This window comes from Phyllopteryx taeniolatus, chromosome 7 (genome assembly GCF_024500385.1).
Source record: "Phyllopteryx taeniolatus isolate TA_2022b chromosome 7, UOR_Ptae_1.2, whole genome shotgun sequence".
NCBI classification, from domain to species: domain Eukaryota; kingdom Metazoa; phylum Chordata; class Actinopteri; order Syngnathiformes; family Syngnathidae; genus Phyllopteryx; species Phyllopteryx taeniolatus.
This window is the reverse complement of record NC_084508.1, coordinates 16,754,164-16,769,091: the sequence shown is the minus strand read 5'-3', so window position 1 is coordinate 16,769,091 and position 14,928 is coordinate 16,754,164. Positions and strand designations below refer to the sequence as shown.

Genomic DNA, 14,928 nt, shown 5'->3' with positions numbered 1-14,928 from the left:
GATTTTTAAACGAATGGGACTTCATTATTACCGCTAGTGATGAAAATTAACCAATCAAAATCGACAAGGAACAGCAGCACACACCACACTATGTATAAACAATAGGTCACTTCTGTTCATTGGTTTTTCGTAAATGTGTCATTATAAAGTAATATGTAGCGCCGTAGTATTCGCAATGTCAAAATGTCGTGGAATAAGCGAAACGTAACTTTTTTCTGTGTTTGTTTCTTTAAAAAAAAATACAATGCTACTATCGCCTATCCATGGACTGAGGAGAGCTACAGTCCACTACTTTAAAACGAGGTTTGTACTTCACACCAACATTTCCGTTTGTTGACTGATATTACAGGAGGACGCTAAAATATGTCAGCAAAAAGAAATGCTTCAAAATGAATTTGGAGCGACATTTGTATTTAGAACCATTGGTAGTAAACTGCAGATTTACAAAAGCAATACTAAAGTTACTGGTACAATTTACTAGCCATCTTACCATTTAGCCCTTCCCAAATTGTAACAAGTCTATTGGCATATTAATAATTCAAATGGGATGTATTTGGTCTGTCATTTATCTTATGAAATCGTAATATAGTGTATCTATTATTCCCTATATAGCAGATGGACTTCACTCTTAAGGCACCTGAGCTCCTGCGATGGAGTCCCTCCTGCACTGGTTGATGCTGAAACTATCTTTGCATTATCATCAGGCCACGGCAAGTGTGGGGTTGCTGTGGTACGGATCAGTGGACCCGCATCCACTACAGCCCTCAGGTGCATGGCGGGCCTCACCCGCAACCTGCCAGTTCCTCGCAGCGCATTGTTAAGGAGCATCACACATCCCCATTCGAGAGAGGTGCTGGACCGTGGGCTTGTCCTTTGGTTTCCAGGTGTTTAAAACTCTTACATTACTCACACAAATGATTTTGGATTGATGCCTCTTCTCCTTTTTATATGTATAGCCATCCATTTGCTATAGTGCTTGTCCTCATTAGGGTCATGGGTCACTGGAGCCTATCCTAACTGACTTTGAGTGACAGACGGGGTACACCTTGGACTGGTTGCCCATTCACACTCACTGTCTCACCTATGGGCAAGTTAGAGTCTTAATTTAACTTGTTGTGTCGCATGTCGTTATAATGTGAGAGTACCCTGAAAATGCCCACAACAATACCATGACTCCACTTCGCTGCCCTGTAATTGTTTGTACACGAATAACCAGATGTTGTTTGGAATACTTTTTTTCTAATTGTTGACTTATAGTGCATCACCATGGAGTGGTGATTAGCACATCTGCTTCATAGCCGAGAGGTCACTGGTTGGAATCTTGGCTCACGCCCTCCTGTTTGGACTTTGCATGTTCATCCATTATTTTTGGGGTTTTCTTCAGGCACGCCGTCTTCCTTCCACATCTCAAAAACGTGCATGTTTGGTTAATTGAAGACTCAAAATTTTCCATGTGTATTAAGGGTTGTTTGTTCATATGTGCCGTGTGATTGGCTGATGACCAGTCCAGGGAGTAGCCTGTTTCTAGCCCAAAGTCAACTGGTATATGCTTCAGCTCATGCGCTACCCTAATGAGGAAAAGGGTTATGGAAGAATTCTATTAAATTTCACTCATCTTACTGCTTCTTTACATTTAAATGACTGATTAGCTTTCTGACTTCTGTGTCTTTTGTGTTCATGATATCAGCTCCTCACAGTTTCACAGGAGAGGACAGTGTTGAGTTCCACATCCATGGAGGTCCTGCTGTTACTGCTGCTGTCCTTCAGGCTCTTGGTAGCATTCTATTTACACTATTTTTACAGTTTGAATACATGGATGCAATGTTGTACAGTGGCATTCACAAAATTATCATATGATCTGTTGTACAGTCCCATTTTGCATCCTGAAGCTTGACAAGCAACACCACGTGACTTGGAAAACAGAAAATTGTTTGGCTGCACTTGCTCTTTTGTGCCTCTCGAGAGCAGTATTGTATCAATTCGAATGGTGATCTGTCGCCACTCATAATAAAAAAGCAATGCTCTCTGCAAGTTACTGCATATTTCAATAGTGTTTTAAGTGAAATAAAACAAATTCTAAAGAAAATATGTGCTTTATAATATTTGACTGTATTTAAAGGCTATATTTAGTTTGACAGTTTTGCTGTCCCTTGCCAATGTAATTGTTGAATCTTTGAATGCATAAATTCTTCCTTGTAGTTTCACGTGAACCTTATTTGATGTGTGAGCGTGCGCACGCGTACGTGTGCATGTGTGTGTTTTGTGCGTGAAGTGCATACATTATTATCATGTTTGCATGTTGGTTGTGTGTTTGTTTCTCAGGAAGTGTGGCTGGCATGAGGCCTGCTGAGTCTGGGGAGTTCACGCGAAGAGCCTTTCAAGCAGGGAAACTTGGCCTAACAGAGGTACTGTAGATCATTTGGGGGTATTTTTCAATCAATCGAGACCATTAAGCTTATTCCAAATAGGCAGGGGTGCACATAACAATTTTGGTCTGGTTCTCAAAGGAGCACCAGACGTTGTTTTTCTTGGTCCTCATTTTTTTACCGACCTCACTGGATGAACTTAAAGTAGGGATGTGTGTAAATTTTCAAATTTTAATTGTTTTACATTGGACCAGCGTTATCAGACAGATTTTTTAAAGATGACTCCAGTGATATGAAAACTGACAATGCACCAATTTCTGGTAACTTTTTATTATTCAAGTCAATAGGAGGTCAGGATTTTGGGTGTGACCTTTTCGTTGAATGTAAGTTTTAAACTTTCTTTGGTAGGTAAGGTTGGTAACAGAAATTGACAACATATAATATTGTTTTTAATTATTGTTAATTAATTCTAAAGTGAAATGGGGCTTGTTGAGTGACCACTGCAGACAGCCTGCCAGCGCTGGATACACACTTAAAGACTTATAGCATGGGACCGCTTAAAGAGCTGATTTGGTGAACTTCTGTAGCGGACCGCAGTCTTTTTTGCACCATGGATTGGTTTCACATAACGACGTCGTCATAGCCCCTCAGTGCTAATAAGCCACCGTCGCCACCCTGCGAGTGGCACCCTTTGCGGGGGAGTTTCTGGTAAAGCAAACGCTCGCAGCTAAGCTCAACTGAACTGAACGACCCATTGACTTCACCAGACTGTTGCATTCTTCATTTGAAATGTTTTTCCAGGCCTTTACTGCAGCCTCTTTCAGTTATTGTTTGTTTCTGGGGGTTTCTCCCTCCAGTCTCCTCTTCAGGAGGTAAAATTAATGCTCTATTTGGTTTAAGGTTGATTGACTTGGCCAGTCAAGACCTGCCACTTTTTGTTGTGATGGCAGTGTGTTTTGGGTCATTGTCTTGTTGCATGATGAAGCTTCTCCATAAAAGTTATGAACAGAATCAGTGACATAGTGCAGACTTGGCGGAGTCCAACCCTGACCAGCAACGAATCCGACTCACTCCCATCAATGCGCACCAAACTCTGACACTGGTCGTACAGGGACCGAACAGCCCGTATCAGGGTGCTGCTGTTTGGTGCATAGGCACAAACAACAGTCAGGACCCGTCCCCCCACCCGAAGGCAGAGGGAGGCTACCCTCTCGTCCACCGGGATGAACCCCAACGTACAGGCGTCGAGCCGTGGGGCATTAAGTACACCTGCTCGGCGCCTCTCACTGTGGGAAACTCCAGAGTGGAAGAGAGTCCAACCCCTCTCAAGAGGGCTTGAGAGCTCAAGGATTATGGAGGCCACTGTGCTCTTAGGAAGCTCAAAAGCATCAGAATCTTTTTTGCAGCCCTGGCCAGATCTGTGCCTTGCCACAATTCTGTCTCTGAGCTCTTCAGGCAGTTCCTTTGACCTCATGATTCTCATTTGCTCTGACATGCACTGTGAGTGGTCAGGTCTTATATAGACAGGTGTGTGGGTTTCCTAAGTCCAATCAATATAATAAAACACAGCAGGACTCCAATGAAGGTGTAGAACCATCTCAAGGCTGATCAGAAGAAATGGACAACACCTGATTTAAATATACGAGTGTCACCGCAAAGGGTCTGAATACTTCTGGCTGTGTAATATTTCAGTTTTCATTCTGTAATAAATCTGCAAAAATTTCAACAATTCATTTTTTTTCTGTCAGTATGGGGTGCTGTGTGTACATTTAATGAGGAAAAAAATTAACTTAAATGATTTTCGCAAATGTCTGCAATATGACAGAGTGAAAAATTTAAGGGGGTTTGAATACTTTCCGTACCCACTGTATATACTATATTTTCAACCGCTTCACTGTCAGTTGTAATACTCCCTGAAGGTGGAAGGGCTCGGGGATCTGATCCACGCTGAGACCGAGGCCCAGAGGAGACAGGCGCTAAGGCAAATGTCAGGAGAACTTGCCCGTCTATATCAAGGCTGGACTCACAACCTGAAACGGGTACGTTGGCTTTAGTCACCTCACCATCTCTAATCTCTATTGGATAGTCAGTGTTAGACATACCTTCACAAGCCACCTTATTGTATACTTTGCTTTTACAAATTTGGAACTCTCAGCCTTAATTCTTATTTTTTCATGGCAACAAAGTGCTGGCAACTGTAGCGGCTGAAATAATTATTTAACACGTCACCATTTGTCTCACTAAATATATTGACATATTGATATTCTCACTAAAGATGCTATTGACATGAAAATTTCACCAGATGTTGGGAACAGCCCAAGTAATCCATACATACAAAGAAAATAGAACAAATTACATCATAAATTAAGTTATGTGTAATAATGTGAAATGACACAGGGAAAAAAGTATTGACACACCAACTGATATTTATTTAATACTTTGTACAACAGCCTTTGTTTATAATGACAGCTTCAAGACACCTGTGTGGAGAAACTAGTCGCATGGATTGCTCTGGTGTTATTTTGGCCCATTCCTCCACACAGGCAACAAGTCTGTTTTTTCAGTGTGGACATCAGGCATTTGCTGTAGAATGCTGCTCATTCTTGATGTGAATTTCCCATTCTAGCACATCCCAAAAGCATTATTTTGGAAAGAGAACAAGTGACAATGGAATCCTTTGATTGCAGTGAAATTATTTTTAATAAATCACTTTGGAATGGTTTTAGCTTTGTGGCTTATTGCCATCACAGGATGGTATACTGCGGTCATAAAAAGATAAATGTGGCCAGTAAAATATGTTATTGGATGCTCAAGTGGGGCTGAAAGTATCCCAAGAAAATATCCCCACACCATTTCACCACCTGCCTGAACTGCTGATCCAAGTCCATGCTTTATGTTGTTTTTGCCAAATCATGACCCTACCATCTGAATGTTGCAGCAACAAAGGAAATATTTCAGGACAGACGGCTTCCTCAGTTGTGATTTGAGTTGGTTAACTTTCTATTACCTCAAACCTTTCTGGTCATTCTCCTTTGGCCTCTGCTATCGCCAAGGTATTGTTTTGCACAATGATTTGCTGCTTCCATGGATATTTTCTCCTTTCTGACATCCTCTACCGATGATTGTGTGTGAAAATTCCAGTACATCATCATTTTTTAAAACAGTTGTCAGGTGATAACTACAATCAAAGGGGTTTTATTACGGAAACTTGACTTTTGAATTGTTTGGACAAATAGCTGGTTCTCCGAATTGTCTTCCCACACATCAAGTGTGAGATTACACAGCCAAGTAAATATTTCGTTAGCTGCCTGTTTCCGAAAATATGTGTGCACGTGAGCCGTCACAAGTCGGCTAATTTACACCTGGGAACTGTTTAAAAATGAGGGAGGGGGGAAATAAAATGAGCCTCCTATAATACATTTGAAATAACTTCAATCACATTTCTTCCTCATTCAAGTTAAAGTTCATCAAGTAATCTTAGCCATGCCTACATGCATTGAGTTTCTACCATGTGACTTGTAGCAACAAAAAGCTTAACCCAATTGAGTATCCTTGGAGAGATTTGTTCTATATGTACTTCTCAGTGTTTGTGAAAGTCATTCTGTGTGTGTCTTCAGTGGGCTCTAGAGCCTTTATGGCCCCCAATGCTGCTGGACAATGCTGACAGATGTTTGGCCGGTTCAAAACTAGGTACTTCTGAGAAACACATGGTTTTCTTTTCACATCATGTGACTGTTCTTCTGTCAAGCCGCTGTCTCTACATGGAAGAACTTTATGGACACCGTCCAAGCACCCCACACCACCACCCTCTACCCCACATCCCCGTTGCACCAGTTGGGAGCAAGCGGGCCAGGTGTTCTTCCTTGAGAAACTTCCTGAGATGTTTTTCTATAGGTTTCTTAATAGAAACTTTATTTTTGGTTCAGACCTCTGGGAATGTGATAAATCAGAAGTACACTGTCCGTGTGAAGCTTTGCGTGAAACCTTATTTAAAAAAAAAAACAATGCAACTTTTTTAAACTATTATCGCGTGTGTATGCATCTGAGTATGGGAATCTGAGGCTTCCTGTTTTTCTTCAGCTATACTACTATTGTGTGTGTTCCGCAATGTCAATCATGTTACTGATTTATGGTGTGGTGCAAGTCCAGAGGCTTTCCTTCAGCTGGATTCGGCTTCCAAAACACCTTGGAAGCTGTTCAATTTTATATTTTGGTTTCCATTATAAATCAAGTACATGCTATGTATACGTCAGATGCTCAGTTACAGTAACTACCGTTGACTTTTTGTTTTGTTTTGTTTGGTTTTGTTTTTTTAGCCTTAGGTGAAGGACACCTATTTGGATGATAGCTGACTTTTTCTTTACATCGTTTTTCTTTTCATCAACATAATAATGCTGAGTTTTGATTGACACTGTCACAGAGGTATTAATTATACATCCTCAAGTCTCTAAATTAGTATTTAAAGTGAAAAGTATCAGCAATGCAAGGCTAAACCACTACACACACTACATTCATTGTAAAATAGTGGTAAAATAATCCCCCTTGCAGTGTCTATCAAAACTCAACAGTATCATCAGAATCAGAATCATCTTTATTTTTCCAAGTATGTCCAAAAACACACAAGGAATTTGTCTCCGGTAGTTGGAGCCGCTCTAGTACGACAACAGACAGTCAATTTACAGAACACTTTGGAGACAGAAAGACATTGACAAAAAAAATAAAAAATAGTCACTGAGCAGTAAAGGGTTGCGAGTTATCTGGTAATGCCAAATCCCTTCATATTTGTGAAGGGAGATTTTTTTAGGGGGGAATAGAGAAACATTAAGAATAATCTTTATTGTTGTTGTTGTATTCATAAAAGGTAACCTATCACAGTAGAACTTACTGGAGCAGGTAACTAATTAGGTAGTGCCCAGTTGTGTGTTTCAGGGATTCGGGTAATGCAGACCTAGGTTTAAATGGGGATTCCCAGGTAAGGTCTTGAATTTTGAACTCCTGGTCCCCAAGCCAGGTCTTAACAATGAGCCACCATCATCTAAAATATACTGTAATGGGTTGAACTATTGAGGCAGATATCAATGTAGTGTGTTTAAAACAGCAAGGAAATGTTTAGCAATAATTTTGATGAGAGCTCTTTTGATTACATTTATTAATTACAACGCTCGCTGCTCATTATTTCACCTGTAAAGTCAGTGGGTTGAACAGATGTTAAGTGATGCTTGTTTCTCCTCTTCTGTCTCAGTGTCTTGCCCATGTGGAGGCCTTCATAGACTTCGGTGAGGATGAGTTTATTGAGGATGGAGTCTTAACCCAAGGTATGTATACTCGTGTAAAAAAACAAGACAAAAAACAGTACAGGGTCGCAGAGAGAAGCCATAGACATCAAACTGTTCAAAAAAGAGTTTCCTTTTAGGAAGCGTGAAAAGAGAGGAGCGGGACAGTGGAAGCTTTCGTCTTGCCTTCAAAGCCAAACTGCTGCTGTGCTCACAGGAATAGTACTGTCAGCATTACCGTTGCTCTCTAGACTGGTTTCCCATGTGTGTGCGTTTGTGTGTGAGGAATGCCTCCCTAGAGTCTGTCGCCTGCTGTCTGGTATTGGCAGAACTTTTTCAAGCCCAAGTTTCGACACAATATAGCCTGGGAACTGTTGTTTGTTTTGATGGCACGGAATCTAGGCTCACGCCTCAGAGGTGCAAATAATAATAGACTTGTGTTTAAAAATAAAAAGCCTCGCTGGCACATTGTCCTTCCACTGCCACACGCAAATATGCCCCAAAGGATGTGGACAAAATGTTTCCTTTTTTGTACTGCACATGTATAAATGTTTGTAGGGTTATCGGTTGAACTAATATATCTTATTTTGTAACAAACGGATTAATCTTGAACACAAAATGCTTTATTTATGTATTTTTACTTTTAGTCATGTGAAGAAAGAGGGAGCGTGACCCAGTTTATGTCTAGACATATTTTCTGACAGCGGAAGTCTTTGCTTCAAAGCACTGAAATTCTGTGAACAAAGACAAGAAGGTGAAGTTGAGCGCGATAACCTCCGTCATGTCCCGTTCCTGTGTTTCCAGTAGATGGAGTGGTGCATGATCTGCAAGCGGAGATGGCGCGACACCTACAGGACGAGAGGAGGGGCGAGCGGCTACGTAGCGGTGTGCAGGTGGTCATTGCGGGTGCCACCAATGCAGGGAAAAGCAGCCTCCTCAACGCGCTCTGTAAGACAACCATGGAATATAGCACGCGATGGGATTACAGTATGATTAAATGTTAAACACACTTCCAGTCTTTAGACTGCAGTATTACTTGCAGGAAAAGAGTGCGTTTATATCATGGATAACAGTGGTGAACACAGCAAATACACAATATGAGTGTCACACAGGTTGTCAGCTTTACAGTGCCTGTGGAGCAGTTTGGGGAGATGTGTGCCTTGCTCAAAGGCCCTGCTCCTATCCCTTGGCTGTTCAGGGGACTCCAACCTGGGGCCCTTAGGCCCATTTAGGAACAAATTCTTCCTATTTGTTGGTAGAATTGTTAGTCATGATATATGATTGCAATTAAAATACTGTAAAAGGAATGTTTTAATACAGAATACAGTAATCCTCTCCTCTATCGCTGGGGTTACATTCCAGACCACCCCCGCGATAAATGAAATACACAATATAGAAGTATCCTATTTAAATACACCCGAGGCATATTTTGATAGCCTTTACTGCACTTATATTTTTTAAGGTCTTTAAACACACTTTTAAAGCAATACAAGCACATTTAAACACATGTGGTATTGAGAGAGTGCAAGAGCAATGGATAACAAAAATGTACAAACAGTATAAAAAAAATTGAATAACAACTGCAGTAACGAAAAAATCTGCGCTATAGCAGGACCGTGAAGAGTGATATAGCGAGGGATTGCTGTATTTATAATTTCTTGAGTCAAAATGTTTAATTTCTCAATATTTCAGTGTGGTCCTGCTGCCACAATTGGGAGATTTCTCCACATTAATCCATAATGTATTCAAACCATAAGCATATATATATATCCATTTTCTGAGCCGCTTCTCCTCACTAGGGTCGCGGGCTATATATATATATATATAAAAGTTGAATATTTTAACTTAAATTCACATGAGTTTAGTCCAGGCTTGTATGGCCACGTCATTTCCCATATTGTGTCTAGCTAATCAAATACATGTTGTTTATAGACTAAGGACACATTTGTTTGGCATATTGTATCCTGAAAGCATTTAGAATTACATTATATAAACTTTCCTGAGTGGATACTTGTACAGTCTCCTCACCACTTCCTATTCTAATAATAGCTCAATTTGTCAAATGATATCATAGTTTCCTATTCTGATTAGTCTTTTGATAGACATGTCGTCAGTAGTAATGAAAGAGTTCCTGTAAAATATACGTAACTGCTTCAGGATCAAATAAAACACGAAGTACAAGTCAAGATGTGCCATGCTGATTAACCAAAAAGTCTGAATGTTGTCATTAAAGAAAATGTGCTTTACTCAAGTTTTAATTATTCATTGTGGTCTCTTGGTATTTTAACCAGGCCTACGACTGTAAATGGCACAATTGAACCATATATATTTTCAGGTTTCAGTTTTTTAACACAAATATTGTTGATACAAACACATCACAACAAATCTAAAAACTAGAACCAGTCTTTGGTAATTTTGTCCTCCTCATTGAATGAATTTAGCACTGTGTCTGTGTGTAGGCCTTCAGTCTGATACAAATGTGTGTATTATTTCTGATAAATTACAAATGGCAAGTGCTTTATTCTGATGTTTTCAAATACAGGCCAGAGACCTGCAGCCATTGTGTCCCCCATCGCTGGAACCACCAGAGATGTGGTGGAGACGGCTCTGGACATTGGTGGATTTCCTGTTCTCTTGAGTGACACGGCGGGGCTCAGAGACAGCTGGGATCTGGTGGAGAGAGAGGGGGTCCGTCGAGCTCGTGAAAGGTACTACAATGTTTACATTAGCGCTCACATAATGGCCTTTTGTCTATAATTGGTGGTGACATACATTAGCTCTGTGGCCAATGTCTGTTCTGTTTGAAAACAAATAAAGGAAGAAATAAGTCATCACTTTTCCCCTGTACATCAACCTATACAAATGGCTCTGAAACCCACAGAACGTGTCTTATTGCTCTGTGGATATAAATACCTGGAAAAACACTCCCAGGAGGTTGCGTAATGAAGTTGTACCTTTCCTTAATATATTTACAGCACCTCATCCATGCTGAGAATGGACATATTGAGAGACGTTTACTGACAGCCGCTTCCCCTGTTTACACTGAGAAATATAGCAGTACTTGTTAAGCCCATCAGCGCTACTTGGTCCTGTACTAAAAGGCCACTAGACAGACAGGCCACAGACACACACACTATTATTGGCATAGTTTTGATCACATTTGAAATTGGTCAAAAACAATCAAAATTACTCTGGAGAGCTGACAGCACGCACTCGACCAATTGATTATCTCCTGGGTTGATAATAAATAGTTCTTCATTTCAACACTTTAATCCACTCTGAAATGTGAGCATAATTATTCCTCCAGTTCAGTATGTATCAATTCATGAACAATTTGAAATAAGTATTTGAAGCATTTGTGTTTAGTTATGACGAGTATGAAAGCAGTTTTGTGCAGTCAGCCATAAACTAATGCACAATTAGACTTTGGGTTAAGTTCCATTGTTTCCTCCAAGAATCTTAAAATCTCTCTATCATCTTTTTTTTTTTTTTTTTTTTTTTTTTTAAATTTTTATAAACAACTCAGCATCTTAGGTTAGAGACTGGTTCGAGCGTCTGCCTCACAGTTCTGATGACTGGGGTTCAATCCCCGGCCCCGCCTGTGGGGAGTTTGCATGTTCTCCCCGTGCCTGCGTGGGTTTTCTCCTCCCACTTCCCAAAAACATGCATGGTAGGTTAATTGACAACTCCAAATTGCCCGTAGGTGTGAATATGAGTGCGACTGGTTGTTTGTTTGTATGTGCCCTGCGATTGGCTGGCAACCAGTTGAGGGTGTACACCGCCTCCTGCCCGATGATAGCTGGGATAGGCTCCAGCACGCCCGCGACCCTAGTGAGGAGAAGCGGCTCAGAAAATGGATGGATGGATGGATGGAACTCAGCACCTTATCAAAATGGTTTTGAAGCTTTTATTCTAACACAAAATCCCAACATACCCCGCTTTAAATAAATAACCATAAAATATGGTTTAATAACTTATGTATTCCCATAACAAATCCAATTCACTGTGTTCCACTTGATTCCAAGATAATAACTGATTAGCTGCTACATCACTATTATTTTTGTAAGACTATCAGTAGGAATACATTAGTTTGTACTTTAAAGCCTCTGTACAGCGAGAGATTATTCAGGATTATTGTCACATACTCAATTATACAGGTATAACCAGTGGTGAACTTCTTGGCAGGGAAATGCTTTTCAGTCTTTTGTGTTCTGGGGAGGTTTCTGCTATTGTATTAACAGAGTACTCTTTAGTGCAATTTTTAACTAACTGTTCAAGGGGTGGGCTTCTGTATAGGAAGGGTGTGCGGTCCGTGTTGTATAAAGAACTTTGTGTGCATGAAGCAGGTCAGACACTTGTGACCTGGGTCACTACAGGAAGGAGGTGGTAAGTACAAGCATCCGCTGCTGCAACTTGCTCCTCTCGTAAGATGGATGTGCACCAGGGTTGGTGCTAGCAATTGCTAAAGCAAACCTGTATTTTTTTTCCCAATGGAAATATGAATGGACATAAATGAACTAGATGACCTCAAGGCATTTATTGACAGCCACTTAACTAATTAAATAAATGCTTACATGTGTGGGGTTCAGAGAATTACCGAACGTTTTTTTCAGAGCAACTGAAACCAAAGTCAGGTTTGAAAATCGAGGTCTCCTACAGAACATACATGTTTCCATGAAAGATAGCATTTGATTTCCTTTAAGTACTTCTGATGTTCTGCGATTGGCTGATGACTACTGTAGCTTGTAGCCTGCATCTCACCCAAAGTCAGCTGGGACAGGCTCTGGTTTTATACATACATTTATTCTTAAACAACTGAATTGTTGATGTACTGTATTTCTTTTCTCCAGAGTTGAGCAAGCAGATCTGACTCTGGTAGTTGTGGATAGTTCTCATCTCCCCACTGACATCCAGCAAGCTGCAGCCTTTCTTCAGGACAACCTCAGAAGTGTTCTGCTCACTCAGGAGCAGGTCCACACAGGTACCGATCTAGATATGCTTGTACACACCAGATTGGCATTTTCACAACAATATAGGACCTTATGGTTAAGTACAGTAAACATGTATTTACTTTTTCATCCCAGCGTTACAATCCGACAGGTTCCTTGTGGTCCTGAACAAGGTGGACTTGCTGCCTGAGGAACAGAGAGACATGCTGAAAATGAAGTTTGGGTGCATAGCTGGGCTCCCTCCTGTTTGTGTGCTGTCCTGTCACACTAATGAGGGACTTCAAGACTTCCTCACAACACTGCACGGCAGAGTCAAGACTTTGTGAGTCTTAGTTTTAACTTAAGTTGCTTTCTTTGAAATAACATTAATAATAATTAAGAAAGACGAATTCAAAGCTATATAAGTTACGGTATTGCTAATATTTATGCTAAGATAACTGTTACTGTTTTGAGCCCTAAATCAGAGCCGTATTATCATGACACCTTTACTTTTTGATACCATATTTTCTCAAACCTTGGCCAAGGGTGTTTATTTACTCAAATGCAGAGTATAGCAGGAGTTTATTTGAGAGGAGGCCTTCATACAGGTGTTTCTGCGTTCACGAGTTCTGTTCCTGTGGCTGTGACATAATGCCGATTTTTATATTTTTATTTATTTTATTTTTTTGCATACTGTATATTGAAACACACCAGATTCCATCACTAGCCTACACCGAAAAAATTGTAGACTCATAATTACCGCAAATATTTGTATGAAAAAAAACTTATGGGCCGTAAATATAAAGTAAACAAACAGTCAGGACAGCGCTAGTGAGTGTGCCTTCTTGAGCCGCGCACACTTCATCACCGCAAGATGATGTACAAGGCCATCGTATACCAACGACCCTTATAAGGACAAATACATGTTTATGGGTCGTAAAAATATATACTGCTGTCTGTTTGGGTGATGGAGAATTGTCAAGGAAGGCAATTAATACGGCAATTAATTGAGACTCAGGGTTTATTGGCAGACTATATTATACTTTATTACTGCTTTTTTACCATAGAAGATGTGTTTTCCGCAACTGTCCTCCCCGCAGAGTATGAATAAGTAAGGAAAAGGGAAAATAATACAATGGAATGCTTGTGCTATAAATAGATGAATTAAAAAGAAAATCCATATTTCACCAGTTCAGTATATCAAACTTCCCATCTAGGTGTGGCGACCCTCTGTCTGGTGCCCCTACCCTGACCCAAGCACGCCACAGGGCCCACCTGCAGCAATGTTTCGCAGCCCTGGATCAGTACCAGCGATACCGTGACCTTGACCTCGCTCTGGCAGCCGAGGGCGTTCGCTTGGCTCTCACCAGCCTGGGCCGGATTACTGGAAAGGTCGGACCAGAGGAGATCCTTGATATTATCTTCAAAGACTTCTGCATTGGCAAATAGTTGGGCACCCTATATAATAATGCTGATAATACTTTAATGATAACAATAAACTGCATAGAGAAGCTGAGCTGCATTCTTGCATTGACCCGCAGTACAGGCAGAGGAAGGTGAAAGGCTAGAACCTTGGCACTGTGCCATGCTTTGTGTCATCAAAAGAACACATTGCGTTCTTGGTTCCAAACGGCCCCCAAGACACCCAAATATTTTGGGGGGTTGTTTTTTGTTAACTGAATGCAGTGGAAATACTTGACATGATGTCTCACACACATACTGTACACTATGTACAAGAGTTTGGCCAGTCTGGAGTCATGTTTAGAAACAATGTTTCAAGCCTTTGATAAGTGAATATTTGGCCCCTGGGTCCAACAAAGCCAAATTTGTCCTGCATAATAAAGTGGCAGCACCTGACAACTGCAGTCACAACTCTCAGTACGGATGTTTGGGTGTACAGACTGACCTGGAAGAATTTATGATTTTAGCTGCATCCCCATATTTGTTTCACTGTGAGTCACTGATGGTGTAGTGGTACATTCGCCTGCCTCTGGTGTAGGCAGCGTTGGTTAAGTTCCCACTTAGTGACGTGGTGAATGTGTGTGTCTATATGTGCTCTGCGACTGACTGGCGACCAGTTCAGCGTGTAGTCCGCCGTTCGCCCTGCGACCCTGAACACGATAAGCGATATTGAGAATGGATGGATGGCTGTTTCACTGTGTGAAAGCTGGCATTCGATTCAAGTAAAATATGTTGGTATGTTTTAATTTGCTGTGTGAATGATTACATAAACCAGCAGAGCAGATGCATCAATTGCGTGCTTTTAATAAATTACTTTAGAATTACTATCTCTGCTATCTCTGTATTATTGTATCTTTTATAAACTTTCTGATTTGATCATTTCTGTTTATGCATTCAAGT

At 40.7% G+C, this 14,928-nt stretch overlaps 1 protein-coding gene across 3 annotated transcripts; it reads left to right on the top strand.

Annotated features, from left to right (window-relative positions):
* The first annotated feature begins 89 nt into the window (after positions 1 to 89).
* On the top strand, positions 90 to 14,853 carry gtpbp3 (GTP binding protein 3, mitochondrial). Of its 3 annotated transcripts, none has more exons than XM_061778649.1 (11): positions 90 to 303; positions 613 to 884; positions 1,688 to 1,774; positions 2,323 to 2,405; positions 4,286 to 4,405; positions 7,609 to 7,681; positions 8,447 to 8,587; positions 10,182 to 10,347; positions 12,490 to 12,620; positions 12,724 to 12,910; positions 13,785 to 14,853. In XM_061778649.1, the coding sequence occupies exons 1-11, from the start codon at positions 245 to 247 to the stop codon at positions 14,014 to 14,016; spliced, it is 1,551 nt and encodes a 516-aa protein (XP_061634633.1). In that variant the 5' UTR covers positions 90 to 244; the 3' UTR covers positions 14,017 to 14,853. The 3 variants fall into 3 exon arrangements, with proteins under 3 accessions (XP_061634633.1, XP_061634632.1, XP_061634634.1); XM_061778648.1 differs by having other exon boundaries at positions 91 to 303; positions 8,444 to 8,587; XM_061778650.1 differs by having other exon boundaries at positions 152 to 303; positions 705 to 884; positions 8,444 to 8,587.
* The last annotated feature ends 75 nt before the right edge of the window (positions 14,854 to 14,928 follow it).